This window comes from Engystomops pustulosus, chromosome 1, assembly GCF_040894005.1.
Source record: "Engystomops pustulosus chromosome 1, aEngPut4.maternal, whole genome shotgun sequence".
Classification (NCBI taxonomy): Eukaryota; Metazoa; Chordata; class Amphibia; order Anura; family Leptodactylidae; genus Engystomops; species Engystomops pustulosus.
In genome coordinates, this window is record NC_092411.1 from 23,527,172 (window position 1) to 23,553,315 (window position 26,144).

The window sequence follows — 26,144 nt, forward strand, 5'->3', positions numbered from 1 at the left end:
GTTATATAGAATCATTATAAGATATCAATATCATTTGTATGTTCTGTTTTTTAGAGCTGTGTTTCTGGAGCTCGGAGGAACTCCTGATGGCCTCAAATCTGAAAGCCGATGATTGTGGTATCCTCCAGGACACACATGAGTCACACAACATGATACCAGACATACCCTCAGTCCTTTTCAGCAAAGATTTATCATGTAATCCATTTTCATGTTTAGAATGTGGAAAATGTTTTAATCGGAGGTCAAATCTCCTTCTACATCAGAGAATTCACAGCGGGGTGAAACCTTTCTCCTGTTCAGAATGTGATAAGTGCTTTACCTACAACTCAGATCTTATTAGACATCGGAGAATTCACACAGGTGAGAAGCCGTATTCCTGTTCCGTGTGTGGTAACTATTTCAATCAGAAGTCACAACTGGTGAGACATCAGAGAATTCACACAGGGGAGAAGCCATTTTCATGTTCAGATTGTGGTAAACATTTTGCTTTCAAACATAATCTTCTTCTACATCAGACGGTTCACTCGGGAAAGCGGCCATTCTCGTGCTCAGAATGTGGAAAGAGTTTTTCTTGGAGTTCCAGTTTTTTTCAACATCAAAGAATTCACAGAGGGGAGACGCCTTATTCGTGTTCTCAGTGTGGTAAATCTTTTGATCAGAAATCCAGTCTTGTTGGACATCTCAGAATCCATACAGGGGAGAGGCCATTTTCATGTTCAGAATGTGGGAGATCTTTTACTCAAAAATCCCAACTTGTAAAACATCAGAAAATTCACACAGGGGAGAAGCCATTTTCATGTACAGAATGTGGAAAATGTTTCGCTCTCAAAAACACTCTTCTTAGACATCAAATAGTTCACACAGGAGAGAAGCCATTTTCATGCTCTCAATGTGGGAAGACTTTTACTCAGAGTTCAAGTCTTTTACAACATCAGAGAATTCACACAGGGGAGAAGCCATTTTCATGCTCAGTATGCGGGAAGTGCTTTATGTTGAAATCCTATCTGATTGTACACCAAAGGCATCACGCAGGGGAGAAGCCCTTCCCATGTCCAGACTGTGGAAAGGGTTTTGCTCAGAAATCGGATGTTTCTAAACATCGGAGAAGTCACACAGGAGAGAAACCATATACATGTCAAGTGTGCGGCAAATGTTTCACAAGGAAATCAAGTCTAGTTGTACATGAAAAAGCTCACATGCGAAGCCATATTCATGCTCAGTATGTGGAAAATAATCTTGTTCAACAAGAATAAACACACAAGGACATAGGCACTTTCCTTTGTGTAACTTGTCTGGTGAACTTAGTAGAAACATTACTTTATTACACATCTTCACATGGTGTAGGACCTCCCTCACAGCATTTCATCTCACTGTAGGTTTCTCAAGGTGTTGCCCACGCAGAGAGGTTAGCTTCTCACCATGGAAGTATGTGATCTCATACCCCAGAGTTGGTCACTGGGACTAAGATCTGGGGACTGCAAAATATGCGGTGAGATCTCTCCAACCAACCGGTGGTGACCCTCCTAGGGTGATGACCTATATGACCCCCCTGGGGTGGTGCACTGTCCTGCTGTAGGGTAAATGAAGTAGTCACCTTGGTCTAGAACCATGATACCCTAAGCCCCTACTGCCCAAATGTCAAGCTTTAGGAATTCGAAGACCCAAGATTTGCCAAGTAGACTTTCCCCACTCCTTTAATCTGACACAAAGGGTTAAGCCACTGATCCCATATTTGTGCAATATAAATCTGGATTTCTGGATTTTTTTCCACTGCTCTATATAACTGAGGTATTGTTTCCATGAGAGTCAAAACTTTCGCACTGGCACTGGTCTTCTACTGCTTTCACCTGTCGACGATGACTTACGACACACGAGTTATCCTCTCGGTTGTATTTAGCTACATACTGAGCTCTTGGTTATAATGGTTCTCAACATGTTCTTCTGACCCCAATCATTGGTGATATGATGACTTTCTCAGATCTTCTTTTGCTGGATGTTTTTCCTCAGTCACTGTCTGTATACTGTCCACACTGATGTAAGAGGAAACCTCGGTATATTGTCGCTGTATATCAGTGATGATTTGGCCTCCCTCTTGGATGTGATTCACACTGAAACTGATCCATAAGTGTCCATTCGGGAAAGCTCTTGTGTGGACAGGCAGGTGTATCTAATAAAATGGCTGCATGTACCGCTATGATGTACTAGGGTAAAAAAGATTGCACCTGTATACCAGCCATGTACAGAGAGAATATACTTGATACCTGCTGTTAATAAACATTTTGTTTTTGAGATTTATCTCCTTGTGTTCGGGTCTATTGTGTTTTTCTTTATCACCTAAGATGTTATGATGTCGCCTCAGATCACACTTGTTGGATTTTGTTAGGACTCTCAGTTCCCGTAGCAGTAGCGTAGCCTCTTCATTTTATTTCTAGGCTGGTCTTGGGGAGATCAGACCATCTCCAAAAGAAGATTGTTCTGAAAATGGTGACCAGATCAGATTATTAGGATAAAATGGGAATCCATCTTCTGGGATGTGTGACATTGGGATGTAGGACATCTACTCATTCTAAAAAGAAAAGTGTAGGTGAGATCATCCTGAGGATCATGCACAGGATAGGGCCTAACTTACTGATCGGTGGGGGTCTCAGTGAGGAGACCCCCACAGATCACGAGAACAAGGGGTCCGATGGGATCCCTGGTACCTCAGACAGATTAGGAGATTGATGGAGCAGACGGCCGCTCATGTCCATTCAGCTCCATTCATGTCTATGGAGCTGACGGAGATCTGACATTATCATTCACACTGAGCTCCTACATCTGCATTTATTGGTTTCGGACCTTCACTCGGTGAGCGCATGAAGTGGTCGCCATAGATCTCCACAATCTACGGACACCCTACCACAAGGAGATGCGGATGAAGGTCTTTCTTTATCTCTCATACAGAGTGCGGCAGACGTGACAACAAGGTCTTCTGATCTTAGAAATTATACTGCCTGAGGCAGTGATGGCAAACCTTTTAGACACCAAGTGCCCAAAATACAACCAATACCCGCATATTTTTCGCAAAGTGCCAATGCGACAATTTAAGCAGTAACTTATGACTCCCTGCTCTGTCACATGTTCAAATTGTACAAGCACCTGAGGACACAAATACAGTAGAAAGAAGGAGAATAAGTTTGGATCATCATTGTAGCTCCTTCTGGGGTCCTGGACTGCCTGGGACTGCAAGAGGCCTTGAGTCCTGTCTGGCGAACTCTGCACTGGGGTGATGGTGCGGGTGCCCATAGAGAGGGCTCTGAGTGCCACCTCTGGCACCCGTGCCATAGGTTCGCCACCACTGGCCTAAGGCATAACCTTAACCCTTTCCTTACCAGGCCCTTTTACATTTGTGTTTCCTTCTTTTCACTTGCCTCTTTCCATGTGCCTTCTCGTATCACCATTTTAGATTTTGTTTGTGTACGGGGGAAACTGGAATAAAATGCCAATTGTGGTAGAATAACAAAAAAAAACCCACTGTTGGAGATACCTAATTTGTATAAGTTTGTTGTGTTATTTAATACTAAAAAATTCACTACTGCGAATTTTTTTTTTTATATTTTGATAGATTAGACATTTTGGGACACAAGGATACATAACATGTTTACTTGTTTATTTTTTATTATTTATACTCTCCACAATGCACTTTCCATGTTGTTCCTCCTGTACCCTCTGTCACCTTCTATACTTTGACCTCCAAACCCTCTGGCTTTTCCGCTCTTTATCTCTTTTTGTGTGGCTGTGTTATACAATTCTCCCAGCTCACCCTATCAATTTCTTGACTTAACTTTGCCTCACGGCTCCATCACCTTTTATCCTGTAAGATTCCAACCATCATCATAGGAGACATGGGAAACATAGTTATAAACACTCTCCTCTCCCCCCTGCCTCTCAGCTCCGATCACTAAAAACCTCTCTAGGTCTCTCACAAATCTCTAATTCTCCACTTATAAGGGAAACTCCATCGACTTGGTCTTCTCCTGACTTTCTTCAATATCTCATTTTACTAATTATTCCTTTCAATTTTAAGCATGTAACCTACTTAATTTGTGGTGTAGAAATAGACGCTGTGCAGGACCCCGCCGGATACATCAAGCCTCTTGAAGTATCGGGCCGCACAAGAGCAGTGGCCGGGCTATCATACGCCGGCGCACAAGCAACTTCTCAACCAGTGGGAGGGACATTGAGGTAGTGAAGTCCCTTTAGTATTTGAATGTCCTAAACAATAAACTGGATTGGGTAGGGAACATAAATGCACTGCACAGGTAGGGTCAGAGCAGGCTGTACCTGCTGAGGAGGCTCAGGGCACTCGGAGTGCTGGGGGCTCTTCTTAAGACCTTTTTCAACTATGTAGTGACATCAGCCATCTTCTTTCCTGTAGTCCGTCTGGGAAGCTGCAAGGGAGAGGAGACTGGACAAACTAGGAAAACCGGCTCTGTCCTGGGGGTCCTCTTGAAACAGTGTAGGTGGTAGGTAGGTGCAGGATACTCTGTGTAAGGTGACATCTATTCTGGAGAATAGCTCCATCCCATGCATGTGACTGTGGTGGCAATGGGGAGCACCTTCAGTGACCGACTGCTTCACCCCAAGTGTGCATGGGAGCATTAACGGAAGTCAGCAGCAATGCCCGAGGGTGGTGCAGTAGGGGCAGCTCAGCCGCACGTCACCCTCAGACAGTGCGGCTCAGTGGTGCCAACATTGGCGCTTCTACTTGAAGATGAGCAGCAGCTGCAGTCCAGTTGAGGAGCATACGTCATGTAGTGATGCTGAGGATGCTTCACATCACCATCTCCATAAAGAGCCCCTAGTAAGTCAATCTCCTGGCTCTCCCTAATGGCCACTCTGCCAATCACAGGTAACATCTCAGCTCAGCCCCTCTGACCAATGGACATGTCTCTGACATTGCTCACCCGTGTCTGGCAGGGACTGCAGTGCTCAACTATAGTGAAGGAAGATCATAATGTGGGGGTGAGGGTGGACCAGAGCTGACGGGGGCTGCCTGCCTGAGACTGGATAAAGATGAGTGACAACCCAATAACTTGTAGATACTTACTGGGAGATATGGCGGCCTCAGTCATTATAGCAGAGCTCCGAGCACTAGTGCTGCCCTCTGCAGTTATGGAGCAGCTGAAGTCAATGTTCGTGGGCATCGGGTGGGAACAAAAAGGTATAATACGTATTTCTCAAATGTATCACAGTGGCACCATGAAGTCATTCTAGCAGTTACAAACAGAATTGGATCTGCTGCAATCTCAATTTTTTAAATATCTCCAATTACGAGATGTTTTAGAAGCTCAAGGCTGTGAAGGTTCTCTGGAAACTCAATCCTTTCGGAGCAGGAAGGGTCGGCCAGTGGTCTAATTTCATTCTTCTATAGACATATTCTTGGATTTTAGTTCCACGTTCGCTGGATAATAATTTGTGATAATTGGGCGGCTGAGATAGAGGGTGTTATGGAAGAGGTGTGGAAGGAGGTCCTTTCTATGGTGCCTACAATTTGCCTTAACCCCCTTTTTTTTTGCATTTCCATTTTTGGCGGTATGTAACATTCCATGCCGTGTAAATTATTTTTAAAAAACCCTAAAAATTCAAATCACCCACCCCCCCCTTTCCCTAGAAGTCATATAAATAAACAGTAAAAACACCAAATCCATAAAAATACATACATCTTTATTCATCAATATCTTGCCAATTGTTCCTGCCCAGACCATCCCCCGCGATCCTGCCCATGAGGCACAAATATCTGGAGAGTGGGTGGCTTTAGGTGTAGATAATGGGGGTCATTTACTAAGGGCCCGATTTGCTTTTTCCCGACGCGCCGCCATTGTTCTCCCCCGGACGGCACCTAGTATGACGCGCCGCTGCTGACGTCATACTAGGCGCCGCCTGGAAGAAAAACATGGCGGCGCCCGGCACGAAGTTAAAGAAGCAAGAAGACGGGCGCGGAAGCCAGAAGAGGACCCGCACGGACATCGGGGAGCAGCGCTGCACGTCGGGGCCACCGGAGGGTGAGTATATAAGTTTATTATTTTTTAAATATTTTTAAAGTAGTATTAATATTAATTAATAATAATAATTAAATATTAATTAAGTAAATACTTTAATTAAGTATTGACTCATGTATAAGCTGAGGGGACGTTTTTCAGCACATTTTTTGTGCTGAAAAACTCGGCTTATACACGAGTATATACGGTAATTGTGGCATAATCCAGTAATCACTTCACCATTCTCTTTTATGACACAGGACAGGACTTGAGTTTGACTGGAACAATCTTTTTTTTAATCTTACAATACTTGTCACAAAAAAACTATTTAAAAGATCTCAATAAATGTTTCCTCTCCCGTGTGAATTGTTTGATGCTCCACAAGTTTTGATTTCTGGCTAAAAGATTTCCCACGGACCTGGCGTGAATGTGGCTTGACTCCTGTGTGAATTCTCTGATGCAAAACAAGATTCGAGTTCTGATCAAAACATTTCCCACATTCGGAACATGAAAATGGCTTGTCTCCCGTGTGAGTTCTCCGATGTCTAACGAGTGCTGATTTCTCTGTACAACATTTTCCACAGTCTGAACAGGAAAACGTGTTCTCCCCTGTGTGAGTTCTCTGATGTTCAATAAGAGATGCTCTTCTTAAGAAACTCTTCCCACATTCTGGACATGAAAATGGCCTCTCCCCTGTGTGACTCCGCAAATGTTTAACAAGACTTGATTGCATAGTAAAACCTTTCCCACATTCTGGACAGGACAAAGGCAATGGTCCTGTGTGAATTTTTTGGTGATCGACAAGACTTGATTTAGCACTATAACATTTCCCACATTCTGAACATGAAAATGGTTTCTCCCCGGTGTGAATTCTCTGATGTTGTACAAGACGTGATTTCATATAAAAAGATTTTCCACATTCCGAACAAGAATATGAAAATGACCTTTCCTTCTCTCCTGCGTGGATTTTCTGGTGTTTCACAAGAGTTTGTTTCTGGGTAAAACATTTCCCACATTCTTCACAAGAAAAGGACTTCTCTCCTGAGTGAATTCTTTGATGGTCAACTAGAGTTTGTCTCTGGGTAAAACATTTTCCACACTCCGTGCAGGAAAATGGCTTCACCCCTGTGTGAATTCTCTGATGTAGCGCAAGGGTTGATTTTGAACTGTAACATTTCCCACATTCAGAACAAAAAAATGGCTTCTCCCCCGTGTGAATTCTTTGATGGTCGACAAGAGTGGGCTTTGAGCTATAGGATTTACCACATTCTAAACATGAAAATGGCTTCACCCCTTTGTGAGTTCTTTTATGTTGGATAAGAGTTGATCTAGCGCTGTAACATTTCCCACATTCTGTACATGTAAATGGCTTCTCTCCAGTGTGAATTCTCCAATGTTCAACAAGACTTGTCTTCTGGGCAAAACACTTCCCGCATTCTGAACATACATATGGCTTCTCCCCTGTGTGAATTCTCTGATGTCTATCAAGTTCCGATTTCTGGTTAAAAAATTTGTTACATTCTGAACATGAATATGGCTTCTCTCTTTTGGGAATTCTCTGATGTCCAATGCCCATTGCATCGACAGAGTCAGAAGATAGGACTTGTATATTAGGATCTAATGATAGATCACTGCAGAGTAGGGCCGAGGACATATTTGGGTACATGATGTGCTCTTCATGTACATCTTGTATGATAGCATGGCAATCTGCTGTGAAATCTGAAGATATCACATGTCCCTCTGACCTCCTGGTAGAGTCTTCTGCCAAAAACAAATATGATTTTACCACTTTTTAACAATATTACCATAACAATTCTACCAATATCTTCGAGGATTTTATTAAACCACGATCAGTAACTAAATAATACATAAGACACAGGTTTCAATAGAGGTCACAGTCATGTATGAAGAAGCCTAGTAGAATTTGGAACAGACTTTCAAGTTTTTTGTTGGTTCCTTAAGGGAGCGATGAGAGCCCAGATAGAGGGTGGACAATAATGCTGAAGTCTTGGTAATAAGTGCAATGTCCACTAACATCTCAAGGGTATGGAGACCGTGGGTGCTGCACTGTGAGGGGGTAGGAGTCCGGAGAGGAGCTGAGCTCTGCTGTGATGTCACCCATGACCCAGATATCGGGTAGTACTCTAGGAAACTGTGCTACTGTGAAGGAGGGATAGCTAGGACTTTGGGCCTTGTCCTGTGGATTTTAAGTGAGTGGCAATTCCTGCATGGGGGCAACTGACTGCTGGGTCACAAGTACTACACAGAACGACCCATTGTATTACATTTCTGCATATAGAATTCTTCTCAGTTTTATGTTCTGGTCACTACTCACCTGGGCAGATACCTGCAGGGACGTCCTCCTTACTCTCCTCCTCATCACTCACAGACGTCTCTTCTTTTATGGTTATGGCTACAACATCGATACTGTCCAGATCATTGTCCTCATTCAGAAGCTGAAAATATTATAATAGTCAGAGGATGGAGAAGACGCAGGGAATCCAGCGCTACTTATCTCTGGGGGACATGGAGAAGATCCAGAGCACATGTCCTGTCTATGGTCACCTCCGCTCCTCCATCTCCTCCTCTCATTACACAAGTATAAGACATATAATACTGAGGGATAAGACTGAAGACAAGGAGGTCACAGGCGTCTACAGGTCATAGGGGAGATCTCCACCTACCTGATCATCCTGTGGTAGAAGAGGACGGGGACATCTCTCCGGGGATCTTCTCTCCCTGGATGTGACTGTAGGGATCACATACAGAGACTGAATTCCTTCTTCTATACAGATAATGAGGGGACACGTGTCTATAGTCCTGTCTATTACCTGGTGATGTGAGGGGCCGGGGGTCCTCCATCATGACGTCCTGGTACAGATCCTTGTGTCCTTCTACATACTCCCACTCCTCCATGGAGAAATAGACAGCCACATCCTGACACCTTATAGGAACCTGACACACACAATGGGTACAGTCACCACCCGGCGCCTCCAGTTACTGTATAATGTCCCAGCATTCCCAGCAGTGTCACCTCTCCAGTCAGCAGCTCCGCCATCTTCATGGTCAGTTCTAGGATCTTCTCTACATTGATCTCATGTATCAGGGGGTGAGGGGGAGGTCCCAAGATTGGGCTTGGATTCCATCCTCGTGACTCTTTGTGGTCACTTTTGGGAGTCACACAGTCTCCTGATGTCTTCTTTAATGGGTTGTAATCCTGTGTATAGAGACCAACATTGAAAACAACAGAAGGCCATTAAGTTTTTTCTAGTGGGACTGAAACATTTGGTGTGTATACCAAAAACCAACAAAGTATAGCTTCATACCCACAACCGTATGCAATTCCTAGGCCACAAGCAATGGGCAGTTCTCCGTAGCGGTCCATACAACACTAGAGGTCATTGATAATGACCTCTAGCCACGTTCATTGGGGGTCATTTATCTTTGTTCTTTTTTCTCTCTGACTTTTTCACCCACCCGGCGGCACCTAATATATCATAGAAATCCAGATGTGGACGTATGATATGATGATGGAATCTGGAGGCGCTTACCTCTCCGGTCAGCAGGTAGATGATCTCTGAGGTCAAGCTTAATATTCTTCGGGAGATCTCCTTCAGGTCTCTGTCCATCCTTGGGGGGTCCCTCAGGACTGTGCTGGGTGATCCGGAGACACGTTCTATGAAGACAGGAGGGGAAGACACAGGGAAGGTCATCTGGGAAATGGCTGCCGGGCTAAGAGCCCATTGTGTTCCTGTGACACTGCTGACCCCAGTCTCTCCGGGTCGTGTCATTTCATATCTCCGTCTTTGTGGATACCTCTATCTTAGCTGCCAAGAGGAGGCCATGTGGTCTGTGTGGGGAACACGGGAGGAAGGAGGAAGGATGTGTCATGGGACTCATCAATGAGGATTCTGCACCAGCGCATTAACACCAAAGGAAGTCCTAAAAACCTGAGCAAAAGTCAAAAATATATGGAGTGTGGAAAAGATGAAAAATCTTGTGTGAACACAGCTTAAGAACAGGGGTGTACACTGGTAACACTCCCACCGCATCTCCAACAACCAAAGTACAGCACAAAATGCAATAACTGATACAGACCCCAGAGCACACAAGCCAGACAATAATAATAATGTGTAGTGGGGTATGTGTGTTGCTGTGTGTAGCAGAGCTGTGTGTGTAGTTGAGCTCTGTGTATGTAGCAGTGCTCTGTGTATGTAGCAGAGCTGTGTGTGTAGTGGAGCTCTGTGTATGTAGCAGAGCTGTGTGTGTAGTGGGGGTAAGTGTGTTGCTGTGTGTAGCAGAGCTGTGTGTGTAGTGGGGGTAAGTGTGTTGCTGTGTGTAGCAGAGCTGTGTGTGTAGTGGGGGTAAGTGTGTTGCTGTGTGTAGCAGAGCTGTGTGTGTAGTGGGGTATGTGTGTTGCTGTGTGTAGCAGAGCTGTGTGTGTAGTGGGGTATGTGTGTTGCTGTGTGTAGCAGAGCTGTGTGTGTAGTGGGGTATGTGTGTTGCTGTGTGTAGCAGAGCTGTGTGTGTAGTGGGGTATGTGTGTTGCTGTGTGTAGCAGAGCTGTGTGTGTAGTGGAGCTCTGTGTATGTAGCAGTGCTCTGTGTATGTAGCAGAGCTGTGTGTGTAGTGGAGCTCTGTGTATGTAGCAGAGCTGTGTGTGTAGTGGAGCTCTGTGTATGTAGCAGAGCTGTGTGTGTAGTGGAGCTCTTTGTACATTTCTATTACCTGATCGTCGGGAAATGGTACGAACTTGATGAAAGTCCTCAGCAGCTGCACAGCCAGAGCCTGGCTCCTCCCACGCCCATGTGATTGATCATGTGACTGATCACATGACAGTGACATCATCACAGGTCCTCTAACCCTTCACCACCATGCACTGAGGTTATCAGCCCGGGTCATGTGACTCCCGACCCTAGTCTCCCCCCCCCCAAACCCCCCCCCCCTAAAAATGGAAATCACCCCCTTTCCCTACAACTGATATAAATATAAATAAACAGTGAAAATCACAAACACATTAGGTATCACCACATCCGAAAAAGCCCGATCTAGCAAAATATAATAACGGGTTTTCACTACATTTAACCCGTAACGGAAAATAGCGCCCAAAATTAAAAATGGCACTTTTTTGCCAATAAAAAGTGAAAACTTCATCAAAAGTCGCAAAAAAAGATAACACCCACTGATTCGTACACCGAAGTATCAAAAAGTTATTAGCACCAGAACATAAAAATAAAAAGTCTACACAAGTTTTTAATTTTTGTAAATGTATAAAACATAAAACCTATACAAATTTGCTATCCCCGTGATCGCACCAACCCAAATAGTTTCATAGTTTCTACGGTTGAAAAAAGACACTTGTCCATCAAGTTCAACCAAGGAAGGGAAGGGATTGGATGAGGAAGGGATTTAGGGGAAACAATTCTATATAACATAACCATCAATGTTATTTAGGTGTAAAAAGGCATCTAGACCCTTCTTGAAGCTCTCTGCTTTCCCTGCTGTGACCAGCGCCTGAGGCAGGCTATTCCACAGATTGACAGTTCTCATAGTAAAAAAGCCTTGTCGCCTCCGGTGATTAAACCTTGATTTCTCCAAACGGAGACAGTGCCCCCTCGTCTTTTGATTTGATCTAATCTGAAACAACTTACCACCATATTTTTTGTATGGACCATTCATATATTCATATAAATTAATCATGTCCCCTCGTAGTCGTCTCTTTTCCAGACTAAATAAATCTAGTTGTTTTAATCTTTCCTCATAACTGAGACCCTCCATACCCCTTATCATTTTTGTGGCTCTACGTTGAACCCTCTCCAGCTCCAGGGCATCCTTTTTATGGACCGGTGCCCAGAACTGGACAGCATATTCCAGGTGTGGCCGAACCAGTGCCTTGTATAGTGGTAATATTACATCCCTATCACGAGAGTCCATTCCACTTTTGATACATGACAAGATCCTACTGGCTTTAGAGGCAGCTGATTGACATTGCATGCTGTTATTCAATTTATGATCTACTAGTACCCCCAGGTCCTTCTCAACAAGGGACTCTCCCAGATTTACTCCCCCAAGGACATATTTTGCCTTTGGATTATTGGCCCCCAGGTGCATAACCTTACATTTATCCACATTAAACCTCATTTGCCAAGTGGATGACCAAACATTCAGTTTGTCCAAGTCACCCTGCAGCCTATGAACATCCTCCATAGACTGTATTACACTAAACAGTTTGGTGTCATCTGCAAAAATAGACAAAGTGCTATTAATTCCTACCTCTATATCATTAATAAATATATTAAATAGTAGTGGGCCAAGCACAGAACCCTGGGGTACACCACTCATAACTGGTGAGCATTCCGAGTAGGAATCATTGACCACAACTCTCTGGATACGATCCTTCAGCCAGTTTTCAATCCAATTGCAAATGATTTCTGCCAAACCAATAGCCCTAATTTTACCCATCAGGCGTCTATGAGGGACAGTGTCAAATGCCTTTGCAAAGTCCAAGATCACAATATCCACAGCAGCTCCTCCATCCAGGCACCTGCTCACCTCTTCATAGAAGCAGATAAGGTTAGTTTGACAACTTCTATTCTTAGTAAACCCATGCTGGCTATCACTTATTATTCTATTTGATGTCACATACTCCAGTATATAGTCTTTTACTAACCCTTCCAATACTTTCCCCACAATGGAAGTTAAGCTTACAGGCCTGTAATTGCCAGGCGAAGTTCTAGAGCCCTTTTTATATATTGGCACCACATTTGCCTTGCGCCAGTCACTTGGCACCACACCAGACATTACGGAATCCCTGAAGATGTTAGACAGCGGTACAGCAATAACAGAACTGAGTTCTTTAAGAACTCTGGGGTGTAACCCATCTGGTCCAGGAGCTTTGTACACATTGATTTTATTGAGCTTAGATTGGATAATGTCTACATTCAGCCAGTCTAGTATATTACAGGATCCGCACTGGCACCACCCACGTCACAAGTTCTCTCTTCTATTGTATAAACGGAGCTAAAAAACCTATTAAGTATCTCCGCCTTCTCCTGGTCTCCAGTCACCGATGCCCCATTTTCAGAATAAAGGGGTCCAACCTGTTGTGACCCATTTTTTTTGCATTGATATACCTAAAAAATTTCTTGGGATTTGTTTTGCTGTCTTTAGCTACCTGTCTTTCATTTTGTATTTTGGCTGATTTTATTTCCGTTTTACAGATTTTGGTAAGTTTTTTGTAAGTATTGAAAGCCTCAGGTGACCCGTCAGATTTATATATTTTAAATGTCCTCTTTTTCTCATTAATTGCCCTTCTAACTGTAGCTGTAAGCCACGAGGGGTGTAATCTAGCCCGTCTATACTTGTTACCTATTGGAATAAATTTAGAAGTATAAAAACCCAGGATAGATTTGAATTTCTCCCATTTAACATTAGTATCACCATGTGACAGTATCTGATCCCAGTCTATATCCTGTATTGCAGCCCTGAATTTTTGGAAATTAGCCTTCTTAAAATTCATAGTTTTCGATTTTCCCACCTGTTTCTGCTTTTTAAAGTTTAAGAGGAAAATAATTATATTATGATCGCTGTTCCCAAGGGGTTCCCGGACACTGACATTTTGGACAATCTCCTCATTGTTAGAAATCACAAGGTCCAACAATGCGTCACCTCTTGTGGGATCTTCTACAAGCTGCAACATAAAATTATCCTGCAGAAAATAAAGCAATTTTTTTTCCCCGCTTCCCAGTACACGGCAGGGAAGAATAAATACCATCACTGTGAAGTACAATTTGTTACGCAGAAAACAAGCCGTCACAGAGCTCTTTACATGTAAAAAAAAATAAAAAATTATAGATTTTTGATTGCGGGGAGTGAAAAATTAAAAAACAAAAAAGGGTGAGGTCCTTAAAGGGTTAAAGGGGTATATTGGGATTCTGTGATGGCTTCAATATCAGTGATATGTGGGTCTCACTCAGAACTCTAGTTCTAGTGATGCTCTGGTACTTCCAGTTTTTAGCCCTGTGTCCAGCCACAGTTTCCAGGGGACCATAAGACCCATTTTGACCAAAGAGAAGCCTATCCTGATCCCTGGGTCATCTCTTCTCCTAAATCCTGTGGTTAGAAGTGGCCACTCATTGACCGATCACTGGAACCTCCAGGTGGGCACAGGGCTGAGAACCAGACTGGAGCGACACAAAAGCCATCCAGACCAGAATTCCTGGAAATTCACTGTAATTCATTATCCTACTGATCAGTCTGGGTCTATCCACCAGCACCCCCACTAATTACAAGTAGAGGGGTCCTATCCCCCTAGTAAATACAGAAACAGGTGGAGCCTGTGCTCTGCTGCTCCATTCATTCTCCATCTCAGAAGTCCCACAAACCATTAAATTGAGGGCAATCTCTAAGGTGCTTGTTGTTCAGCTGGTAACAGGCTACAAACTTACACCCGAGCACCATCCTACCTCTAAGACGCTGTGGTTCATAGTAACCGTGGCATCTGAGTGGTTGTAGAGAGAGGGTTACATCAGATAGATGATAGCGGACACCATATAATGGTTCACCAGTCTGGTGTCAGTGTTTGTCTGCAAGTCTTTGGGGCACATTTACTAATGGTCCGCGGACTGCATTTCCATCGGGTTCCCCGCCTATTTCCGATTTGCGCCGCATTTAACAGGGGTTTTTTGCACACGCAATCGGATTTTGGCGCAATCTTGGCGCCGACTTTCATGCGACACAAGTCGACGGGCGTGGCCTTGGGACAACCCGACTGATTCGGACTAAGCCCAGGATTTAAAATTCAAATTGTGCCGTAAGAAATGCACTCACATACACCGGTAGGAAGATCGGGGGGACCTGAGCGGGGAAGCAACACATGCAGGAAATCGGGCGCACAATCTTGGTGAATCGCGATGGACTTCATCCTCGTCTGACAGTCCGGATCGGGGATCGCAACAGTACCAGGTAAGTAAATGTGCTCCATTATTGTACTTTATTTGTACTTTTTAAAATTTTATAACAACGTTGAAAAATAACCAAGACAATAAACCTGAGATTACAGTACAGCAGATTGTGACATTCGGATAACATTGGTCACAAGTTTGACAACATATAAAGCAGAGATAAAAGTCTAATACAGGCAGTCCCCAGGTTACATACAAGATAGGGTCTGTAGGTTTGTTCTTAAGTTGAATTTGTATGTAAGTCGGAACTGTATATTTTATCATTGTAAACCCAGCCAGAACTTTTTTGGTCTCTGTGACAATTGGATTTTAAGAATGTTGGGTTGTCATTAGAATCAGGAATAACACTAAAGCTTCATTACAGACACCTGTGATAACTGTTACAGCTGTTTATTGTAGCCTAGGACTAAAGTACAGTAAATTACCAATATCCAGAGGTCCGTTTGTAAATAGGGGTCGTATGTAAGTCGAATGTTCTTAAGTAGGGGACCGCCTGTACATCACAAATGAGGTTTTCAGTGACCGCCTGACATAGAAGTGCATTGTGCAAATCATCACATGTCATCGTCCCATATGGGACTGCACCATACAATAAATAATCTCAATATAATTCCAAGACTAGTTCAGGCTCCTCAGGGCTATTTAGGAAATTATGATGTTATGACTGGTGGTCAGGTGACTACCTTAATCACTGGCCTCATAAGTTTAGCGTGATGGCTGGTGCTACTAAAACTATGGACCCTTCCATTATTATCTCCGACACATTAGATCATTACATGGGAATCTTTGTGTAAACAATCATCTTTTTCTAGTAAATTTCCTACAGTCCATCCCAGATTAATATTCCTGACTTATCAATGATGACGAAAAGTTTTTTAAACCTCACCCTGGAGATACTGCTTAGGTTGTCGGATTCTGGACATTGTATGTAGTAAAGAAGATGAAAAACATGAAGGTGGAATATGAAATCAAATGTTTATCGGAGACGGGGTTCTATTCATCTACCCACATATTAATGTAATAGCAGCTCACAGACAATCTGTCTCTGTCACTTCTGTGCTGGGGCTCAGCGCTTTTCCTCTCACATTAGTTATGCGCTGCTCCAGAGAATGATGTAATCACAGTGTTGTGCCTGACAGGCAGAAGTAATCAATCGCTGCACCATCCCCCAGCTGCTGTGTATGAGTAATCTAGCTATGGTTGATTAGTCTTGTCTGGACTGTTCAGAAAGCTCTGTGAAATGTGTTTATCAACAACAGGATAAATGTAACCCTGCTTTCCCAAAGTCCTGAATGTTATAATTGGGTTTTTTTTTGGCATAACCACTCAGCTCAGGGATTAAACAAAATATGTTTCTGCATCAATGTAGCTACAGCATTCTCAAGGTATGTTTGGTTCAAAATGCATAAAATCAAATGGTAGATTTGCTTTAAAAGTGTATAAACACTGTGGGCTTATTTACTAAGGGTCACGCTGCGCACTTTCGTCGGGCTATTCGCCTTTTACAGCGATTACAGGGCTTGCACAGGTATTTAACAAGTGTCTGCGCCGGTATTTTGGTGCACGCAATCCTTTTTAAGGGCAGCTAAACTGGCTTCCATGCATCACGTATTAGGGGGCGTTCTGGTGGTCGCTCCAACTGATTCAGACTGAGCGCGGGATTTAACTTTAAAATGTGTTGCAAACCCAAGCACTTACATGCACCACGTAAAAGATGGTGAACTCTGTCGGACCTGAGTGGGGAAGCAACACAGGCAGGATCTCAGGTGCACGATCTTAGTGATCTTGGTCGGACAATGCACTACAGCGGGAATGTCCCTGGGTGCCCAACAGCTGAGACCACCCAGGATCCATAAATCAGTGACCTGCTCCATACCAGTAGGATTATTCGTTTTTTTCAAGACCAATAGAATAGAGTTGGTAGCTTTGTTCCACACCACATTGACGTCTATGGGACTTGCTTCTCTCCTGTGTGAATTCTCATATGTCCAACAAGATTCGATTTCTGATTAAAACACTTCCCACACTCTTGGCATGAGTAAGGCTTCTCCCCTGTATGAATTCTCTGATGTAAAACAAGATTCGATTTCTGGTTAAAACATTTCCCACATTCGGAGCATGGAAACGGCTTCTCCCCCGTGTGAGTTCTCTGATGTCTAACAAAAACTGATTTATCGGTGAAACATTTCCCACATTCCGAACAGGTAAAAAGTTTCTTGGCTGTGTGAATTCTCGCATGTTGTACAAGACGGGACTCCTTATGGAAACCTTTTCCACATTCTGAACACGAGTATGGAAATGACTTTTCCTTCTCTCTTATATGGATAATCTGGTGCTTTGTAAGAGTTCGTTTCTGGGTAAAGCATTTCCCACATTCTTCACAGGAAAAGGACTTCTCTCCTGAGTGAATTCTCTGATGGTTAACAAGAGCTTGTTTTTGGGTAAAACACTTCCCACACTCAGTGCAGGAAAACGGCTTCAGTCCTGTGTGAATTCTGTTATGTTGGATAAGCGTTGATTTAAAAGTATAACATTTCCCACATTCTGAACATGAAAATGGCCGCTCTCCTGTGTGAATTCTCAGATGTTTAACGAGAGTTGTCTTCTCGGCAAAACCCTTCCCACATTCTGAACAAACATGAGTTTTCTTCCTCTTGTGAACTCTCAGATGTCTATCAAATTTAGATTTCTGGTTAAAACATTTGTCACACTCTGAACATGAATATGGTTTCTCTGAATATGGAATAACCTGATGTTCAATGCCCACTGAATTGGTAGAGTCAGAAGATAAGACCGGTATAATAGGATTGAATGATAGATCCTTGCAGGGTAGGTCTGAAGGTATATCTGGGGTCTGATGTATGATAGCATTACAATCTGAAGATATCACTTGTCCCTCTGAGCTCCTGGTAGAGTCATCTGCAAAAATAGAATATTTAATAACATTTGGATAATATTAACCTAAAAAATCTAATAATAGTTTCAAATATTTCTATAATTTTTTTTTTTAAATTACAAGGCAAAACTTTATTAGCTACAAATACATTGGACACAAGTGTCACAATCTAAGAGTAGACCTCAGATTATGGGCCAGTAAATCATGATAGGAGGCCACCAGGATGTTCACTAGCAGTTTATAGCAACTGTGAGGGGGTAGTAGTCCAGAGAGGCTCTATGGTCTCTATGGTCATATCACACATGACCCTTCTGCTAACTAATACACTAGGAATTGTGACTTGTGTTGCTGTGAATGAGGGCTAAGTAGGACTTTGAGCTTCTTCCTGTATGTGGGCAACTGACTGGTGTCTTACAGGTCCCGCAATAGGGAATAAACCATTGGATTACATTTCTGCAATGAAACCGTCTTCTCAGATTTATTTATTTAGAGGTCACTACTCACCTGGGCGGATACCTGCAGGGACGTCCTCCTTACTCTCCTCCTCATCACTCACAGACGTCTCTTCTTTTATGGTTATGGCTACAACATCGATACTGTCCAGATCATTGTCCTCATTCGGAAGCTGAAAATGTTATAATAGTCAGAAAATAGAGAAGATGCAGGGAATCCAGCGCTACTCATCTCTGGGGACATGGAGAAGATCCAGAGCACATGTCCTGTCTATGGTCACCTCCGCTCCTCCATCTCCTCCTCTCATTACACAAGTATAAGGCTATATTCACACTGCCGTTGCCCGCCCGTACCGTACCGTAGCAGGCAACGGCAGTGTACGGGGAGAGGAGGAGGAGGTGAGCGCAGCTCACCCCCGCCCCTCTCCATAGCAACCTATGGCGCACGGCCCCGTATTACGGGAAAAGATAGGACAGGTCCTATCTTTTTCCCGGGTACGGAACGGTACGGTGCCGCACGTGTGCTGCACCGTACCGCTCCCATAGGGTGCCGTGCGCCCATAGGAGTGTATGGGGGACGTATATCGGCCGTATATACGTCCTCCATACGTTCGTGTGAATGTAGCCTAAGACATATAATACTGAGGGATAAGACTGAAGACAAGGAGGTCACAGGCGTCTACAGGTCATAGGGGAGATCTCCACCTACCTGATCATCCTGTGGTAGAAGAGGACGGAGACATCTCTCCGGGGATCTTCTCTCCCTGGATGTGACTGTAGGGATCACATACAGAGACTGAATTCCTTCCTCTATACAGATAATGAGGGGACACGTGTCTATAGTCCTGTCTATTACCTGGTGATGTGAGGGGCCGGGGGTCCTCCATCATGACGTCCTGGTACAGATCCTTGTGTCCTTCTACATACTCCCACTCCTCCATGGAGAAATAGACAGCCACATCCTGACACCTTATAGGAACCTGACACACACAATGGGTACAGTCACCACCCGGCGCCTCCAGTTACTGTATAATGTCCCAGCATTCCCAGCAGTGTCACCTCTCCAGTCAGCAGCTCCGCCATCTTCATGGTCAGTTCTAGGATCTCCTGTACATTCATCTCCTCATGTATCAGGGGGTGGGGTGGAGGTGACTCTTGGAGATCACTTCTGGGAGTCACACAGTCACCTGATTTCTTCTGCCCTGGGGTGTAATGCTGTGTATGGAGATCAACACTGAATACAGTTGTACACATTACTATGAGGGTTTCAGATTTGTTGGTACATAGATGTTGCATCTAAAGTTGAAATGATGCCAAAAAACCTGACAGAATCTGGAGGCGTTTACCTCTCCGGTCAGCAGGTAGATGATCTCTAAGGTGAAGCCTAATATTCTTCTGGAGATCTTCTTCTTGTCCATCCTTGGAGGGTCCCTCAGGAGGGATGTTCTGCGGGAAGGTCTGTGAATAAATCACACAGGGAAGGTCATCTGGGAAATGGTTACAAGACCAGTGTGTTCCTGTGACATTGCTGAGCTCAGTCTGCAGCCCGGTATAGGTCTCCTGATTGTGTGATCTCATACCTCTGTCTCTGTTGATACCTCCATTTATAGAAGCCTAAAACACGTAGCCATGTAGTATCCAGGCAGGGTAGTATCTAAAGGTCCATGGACCCTGGGGCAAGAATTCTACATGATCCATTGGTCCTAAGTGTCAGACAATTCCCACTCGCTACAATTTCCTTTGTGGATTTTGGTTTTGTAAACACAGGAGGTAGGGGGCAGTAATGCACCATGGGGGTCATCAGTAGGAATTCAGCACCAGTGTATTAATACCAAAGGATGAAAACATCAGCACAACTGCTACAAAATGTATTGATCTTACAAAAACCTTATCTATAAAAACCTCAAAGTTAAAAATATATGGCTTTGGAAAAGATTAAAAAATTTCCCTGTGAACAAGCATACTATTAAAATATATTTTATGATTTTAGGCAAAAGCAGAGGTTTATGTGCATGTACATAGAATTATGCCCTGCGTTTCTCTGCCGTGCAAAAGGAGTTATTTTTCTTTGCAGCATCACAATCCACGTATGTGTTCCCTTCTTTTAAGGTTCACACCGTCAGGCTTTCTGCTCATCCTCTCTTTGTGTAGGTTGTAGTACACCGTCCTCCTGGACAGGGGTGTAACTAGGAGGCGCTGGGCCCCTTAGCAGACATCTGTATAGGGACCCCTTCCTCATATATTATACCTGAACCCGCCCAGTTCTGTTAAGTAACAATCACTCTCTGATCTCCCCTTCATCTCCGTCCTCCTCCAATGCCTGCTCTATTGTGGCCTAACTCATTGGGGGGAGATGGATCTAAGAGTTGCAAGCTCCGTCATTGCAAAATAGGACAACACTAGTTTTTTGCTGCACCATATTTATCGTTGTGGTGTAAAATTCATGGTATTACCGTAGTTTATTTTGCGTAAGGGCCATTTTCACCCAACCACACCCCTTTTAAGAAGACCACACCCCTTTTCAAAGACCACACCCCTTAGTCGGACAAGTCGGAAAAGTGAGGAGCACTCACCCCTCCTCTCTCCAGCTGTGTGCTACCAAGGGGATCGGGGGCCTAACTAATACAGTCAATACGGAAATCTTGTTTTTGGTTACATTATTCAGCCTATTAGCCTAATTTGAAGAAGTTGTTACCATTACCTGGTGTAAGGGAGGCTTTACATTTGCCAAGTTTGATTTGTGAAACATGGATCCTACAGGGTCCTGCTGCATGCACCAAACCAACTGCTGGGGACGGGACTCTGAGCATCATATGGATATATGGAGCCCGAGCAGAGTGCAGCATATATCAAAATGATGCTGGGAGTCCTATCCCCCATCCGGCCACCGACCCCAGTGTTATTTGCGTAAATAAAAAATGTAGCATCTCGGTGATTGGACTGAAACGTGTCATTTGAAACAAAGAAAGCCATAAAAACTGTCAAAATATGTATATGGTTTTTTTGTTCCACTCCATTTGGAATTTTCTTTCCAGCTTCCCAGTACACGGCCTGGAATATTACACTCTCACACAGGAAAGTGCAGTTTGTTATGCAGGAAAAAATACAGCTCTGTACATAGAAAAATCCATAACTTTTTATTTTTCTAAGTTGGGGAGAGAAAAAAAACCCCAAAAATGTTAAATTGACAAAAAAAGGCATCAGAGGCAAAGGGTTATAGAGACGATATCCCGCCTCACACAGCGATGCTAATGATATTCTGTGCACATTAATCCTCGTTGCTTTATCCCTTTCTTCTACCATCATCTGAGTGACCACCTATTGTCATCCCACTTACCTGAATGTGGGTGCTCACGTGTCAGGGTCTGCAGTGAACAGTTTCCTTCTTTACTGAAGAATTCCAGGTAAAAAAAATACAAGCAAATCACAGGGCTGACTCCTCCCTGGCAGAAGAAGGGTTAATGCTGAGGAAAGGTCTGGGATAGCTCTCCCAGGGTCAGCTTTTTCTTGCTATCACTCCATTAGTCTTCTCCTCCGAGTTCTGTTCCCTGACTGCAAGCACCAGAGCAGAATGACCCCGAGTCTCCCATAGACTTACACTGAGTCTCCCATAATGCTCTCTGGCAGTGACACAGCAACTCTCCGAAGAGTTAAACAGCGGCGTCACCGGACTGTCTGGTTTTGTCGTAAACAAGTCTGATCCCCCCTCCATCTTCAGTGTTCATTAACCCTTTATACAGACGCAGTGCAGAATGTGCATCACATCCCGCAGCATAATACAGTATAGATCCATGCAAGGTGACCCTCTATACAATCATATATATACATACATACATACATACATACAATCCTACACACATGTATGCACAGACATACACCCACCCACTGACATACAAATCATATACAATATACAGGCCACATAGATGCCGGGGCCCCCTGACACTGCGGGCCCTATAGCCACCGCTGCCCCTGTAGTTACGCCCCTGACTTTATCATTTTGGATTCTCTCCCAGGGTGCAGTCCAGGTTTGTTCCTCTATGTGGTTGTTGGTCCCTCAATTATGAACAAGTTACCAGTCTACCTGTTATATGGATTTTTTGTGCAATTTCCATATTTTTTTTCTTCAGTTCTTTTTAAGTGGCGTTCAGATTTTTTTTGTTTTTAAAGTATATAAGTTTCTGTACAACAGTCTTGAGGTTTTTGTGAACTTAATGTTATTAGGGTGTAAAAACACCAGTGAGAGTCTGACTGCTGCTTCATCTCTACCCAATGGAGGATGTACCAAAGTGTTTGTAGTAGGGGTGTGCATGTTACTGCGCTGCTTGTAGCAGGACTGTGTGTGTAGCGGGGCAGTGGGTATAGCAGAGCTGTGGGTATAACAAGGCAGCAGGTGTAGCAGGGCAGTGGGAATAGCAGGGCTGTGTGTGTAGCGGGGCAGTGGGAATAGCAGAGCTGTGTGTGTAGCGGGGCAGTGGGAATAGCAGAGCTGTGTGTGTAGCGGGGCAGTGGGAATAGCAGAGCTGTGTGTGTAGCGGGGCAGTGGGAATAGCAGAGCTGTGTGTGTAGCGGGGCAGTGGGAATAGCAGAGCTGTGTGTATAGCGGGGCAGTGGGAATAGCAGAGCTGTGTGTGTAGCGGGGCAGTGGGAATAGCAGAGCTGTGTGTGTAGCGGGGCAGTGGGAATAGCAGAGCTGTGTGTGAAGCGGGGCAGTGGGAATAGCAGAGCTGTGTGTGAAGCGGGGCAGTGGGAATAGCAGAGCTGTGTGTGAAGCGGGGCAGTGGGAATAGCAGAGCTGTGTGTGAAATGGGGCAGTGGGAATAGCAGAGCTGTGTGTGTAGCGGGGCAGTGGGAATAGCAGAGCTGTGTGTGTAGCGGGGCAGTGGGAATAGCAGAGCTGTGTGTGAAGCGGGGCAGTGGGAATAGCAGAGCTGTGTGTATAGCGGAGCAGTGGGAATAGCAGAGCTGTGTGTATAGCGGGGCAGTGGGAATAGCAGAGCTGTGTGTATAGCGGGGCAGTGGGAATAGCAGAGCTGTGTGTATAGCGGGGCAGTGGGAATAGCAGAGCTGTGTGTATAGCGGGGCAGTGGGAATAGCAGAGCTGTGTGTATAGCGGGGCAGTGGGAATAGCAGAGCTGTGTGTATAGCGGGGCAGTGGGAATAGCAGAGCTGTGTGTATAGCGGGGCAGTGGGAATAGCAGAGCTGTGTGTATAGCGGGGCAGTGGGAATAGCAGAGCTGTGTGTATAGCGGGGCAGTGGGAATAGCAGAGCTGTGTGTATAGCGGGGCAGTGGGAATAGCAGAGCTGTGTGTATAGCGGGGCAGTGGGAATAGCAGAGCTGTGTGTATAGCGGGGCAGTGGGAATAGCAGAGCTGTGTGTATAGCGGGGCAGTGGGAATAGCAGAGCTGTGTGTGAAGCGGGGCAGTGGGAATAGCAGAGCTGTGTGTGAAGCGGGGCAGTGGGAATAGCAGAGCTGTGTGTGAAGCGGGGCAGTGGGAATAGCAGAGCTGTGTGTGAAGCGGGGCAGTGGGAATAGCAGAGCTGTGTGTGAAATGGGGCAGTGGGAATAGCAGAGCTGTGTGTATAGCGGGGCAGTGGGAATAGCAGAGCTGTGTGTATAGCGGGGCAGTGGGAATAGCAGAGCTGTGTGTATAGCGGGGCAGTGGGAATACTAGAGCTGTGTGTATAGCGGGGCAGTGGGAATAGCAAAGCTGTGTGTATAGCGGGGCAGTGGGAATAGCAAAGCTGTGTATGTAGCAGGAGAGTGGGACAGCAGGGTTGTGTATGTGGCAGAGCTGTGTGTAGCAGAACAGTAAGTATAGCAGAGCTGTGTGTAGCAGAACAGTAAGTATAGCAGAGCTGTGTGTGCAGGGCAGTAGGTATAGCAGGGTTATATATGTAGCAGGCAGTGGGTAGAGCAGGGTTGTATATGTAGCAGGCAGTGGGTATAGCAGGGTTGTATATGTAGCAGGCAGTGGGTATAGCAGGGTTGTGTATGTAGCAGGCAGTGGGTATAGCAGGGTTGTGTATGTAGCAGTGCTGTGCGTGTAGCAGGGTTATGTGTGTAGCAGGGTTGTATATGTAGCAGGGTTGTATATGTAGCAGGGTTGTATATGTAGCAGGGTTGTGTGCGTAGCGGAGCTGTATGTAGCAGAGCAGTGTGTGTGTAGTGGAGCTGTGTATGCAGCAGGTTTGTGTACATTTCTATTACCTGATCACCAGGACATTGCTTGGACTTGATAAAAGTCCTCAGCAGCTGCACAGCCTGGGCCTGGCCCCTCCCACATCCATGTGACTGGTCACGTGACAGTGATATCATCACAGGTCCTCTAATTTTTCACCGTCTACAGAGCAGACCTGGTCATGTGACTTCATGACTCCTCCTCCCACAGCAGACTGGTCACATGACAGTGACATCATTGTAGGTCCTTTCAGCTCTGGGGCACACGGGTGTCTGTACAGAAGGAGGTAATTATCTTTAACCCTTTAATAACCGGCTCAGTCTGTGGTCTTAAAGGGGTGTTTTGGGACTGTGTAATGGCTTGTCCTCAGTATCAGTGATATGTGGGGGTCTGACTCCCTGCTGTATTCTCATGACAGATCAGTCCTATGCAGTGCAATGGGGGGAGCTGCAATACCAGGCACCGCCACTACACATCACATGGCGCGGGGGCTCAGCCCTATATCAGTCATTGATGATCAGTCCTACGGCTCGGAGGAGTCTTGTAATCTCCAGTGACAGCTGTCACCAAGGGACTTCATAGGGGTTTTGAAGGAATCAACAAAATCCTGTGGGGGTTGGACAGGGGTAACAAAACAAAGGTATAGATACTCTGCTCGGGTCCTCGCATCGCTCTGGTATTTCCATCTTTCAGTATGACAATATCTTTGGAACAACTTTATAGATTATAGAGGTCGAACTTTAGCTTAATTTGGGAGTTTTATTAATTAAATGTTTTTTGTTTATAGAATTAGCAGACAAATTAATTAAAATATAAAAGAAATATACTTTTTTTGCCATTTTTCCCTCTGAAGTTTTTTAATAAGTAGTGCTGAATCATTTCAGTAGTTTATATAAGTTTAATTCACATTACCTGTCTCCCTGCCAGCAGCATGTGGCGAGTCCCTGAGGAGGCGCAGCTGCAGCTTCTGTCTCAGTCTCCTCTACACTCATCCAGCTCCCTCTTCACTTCCTGTAATGTACATTGAGCATGCAGGGGAGGGAGGGGGAACGTGTGGAGGAGAATAAGAATGTATGAGGAGACACAGGCTGCAGCTGCCTCCCCAGGGACTCACTGCACGGTGCTGGCAGGGAGCCTGGTAATGGGAATTAGACTTATAGAAAGTACTGAAATTATTCAGAATGCTGACAAAGACATATTTAAAATATCCATAACATGAGCTATTGGAACCTGTCACCAACTAAATATGACGTTCCTGATGACCGGTTCACTTTAATAAACTTTTACCAGAATATGTTATAAATGCTGACCAGGTTCAGCTACAGATGCAGAGGGTTCTAACTTTTTCTAACTTTCTGCTCCGACTCCCTGCAGCTCCTTCTCCACTCTGCCTTCAGCTGGTAGACTAGAACCAAAGCACCTAGAAACACAGTTCTGGTGTAATATTAAAAAGGAGATCCCATTTCGTTACTGCAACTTTACTAGTAGATATCTCCGGTTCTCTGACGCCTAGAAACTGGAGCTGGAGCAGTGAATAGCCCCGTCCATCTCCATGGCTGTGCACGATTGTGCACACAGAGCTATAAACAAGATTGAGCTAAGTGACAGCCCAATCCTGAAAGAAGATTAGCA

At 44.6% G+C, this 26,144-nt stretch overlaps 2 protein-coding genes across 2 annotated transcripts in view; one reads left to right on the forward strand and one right to left on the reverse strand.

Moving 5' to 3' along the window:
• Positions 1 to 26,144, forward strand: part of LOC140100152 (uncharacterized) — a 58,465-nt gene that overhangs the window by 25,836 nt on the left and 6,485 nt on the right. Inside the window, 2 exon segments of the mRNA XM_072128049.1 lie at positions 55 to 1,250; positions 4,067 to 4,224. Of these exon segments, the coding sequence (XP_071984150.1) occupies positions 55 to 1,250; positions 4,067 to 4,224 (1,354 nt within the window).
• On the reverse strand, positions 5,693 to 24,659 carry LOC140118289 (uncharacterized). Its single transcript, XM_072136044.1, has 8 exons — positions 24,542 to 24,659; positions 19,678 to 19,789; positions 19,391 to 19,546; positions 19,188 to 19,311; positions 19,041 to 19,105; positions 18,384 to 18,504; positions 16,941 to 17,902; positions 5,693 to 7,557 (listed from the first exon to the last, which is right to left on the reverse strand). The coding sequence occupies exons 2-8, from the start codon at positions 19,747 to 19,749 to the stop codon at positions 6,349 to 6,351; spliced, it is 2,709 nt and encodes a 902-aa protein (XP_071992145.1). The 5' UTR covers positions 19,750 to 19,789; positions 24,542 to 24,659; the 3' UTR covers positions 5,693 to 6,348.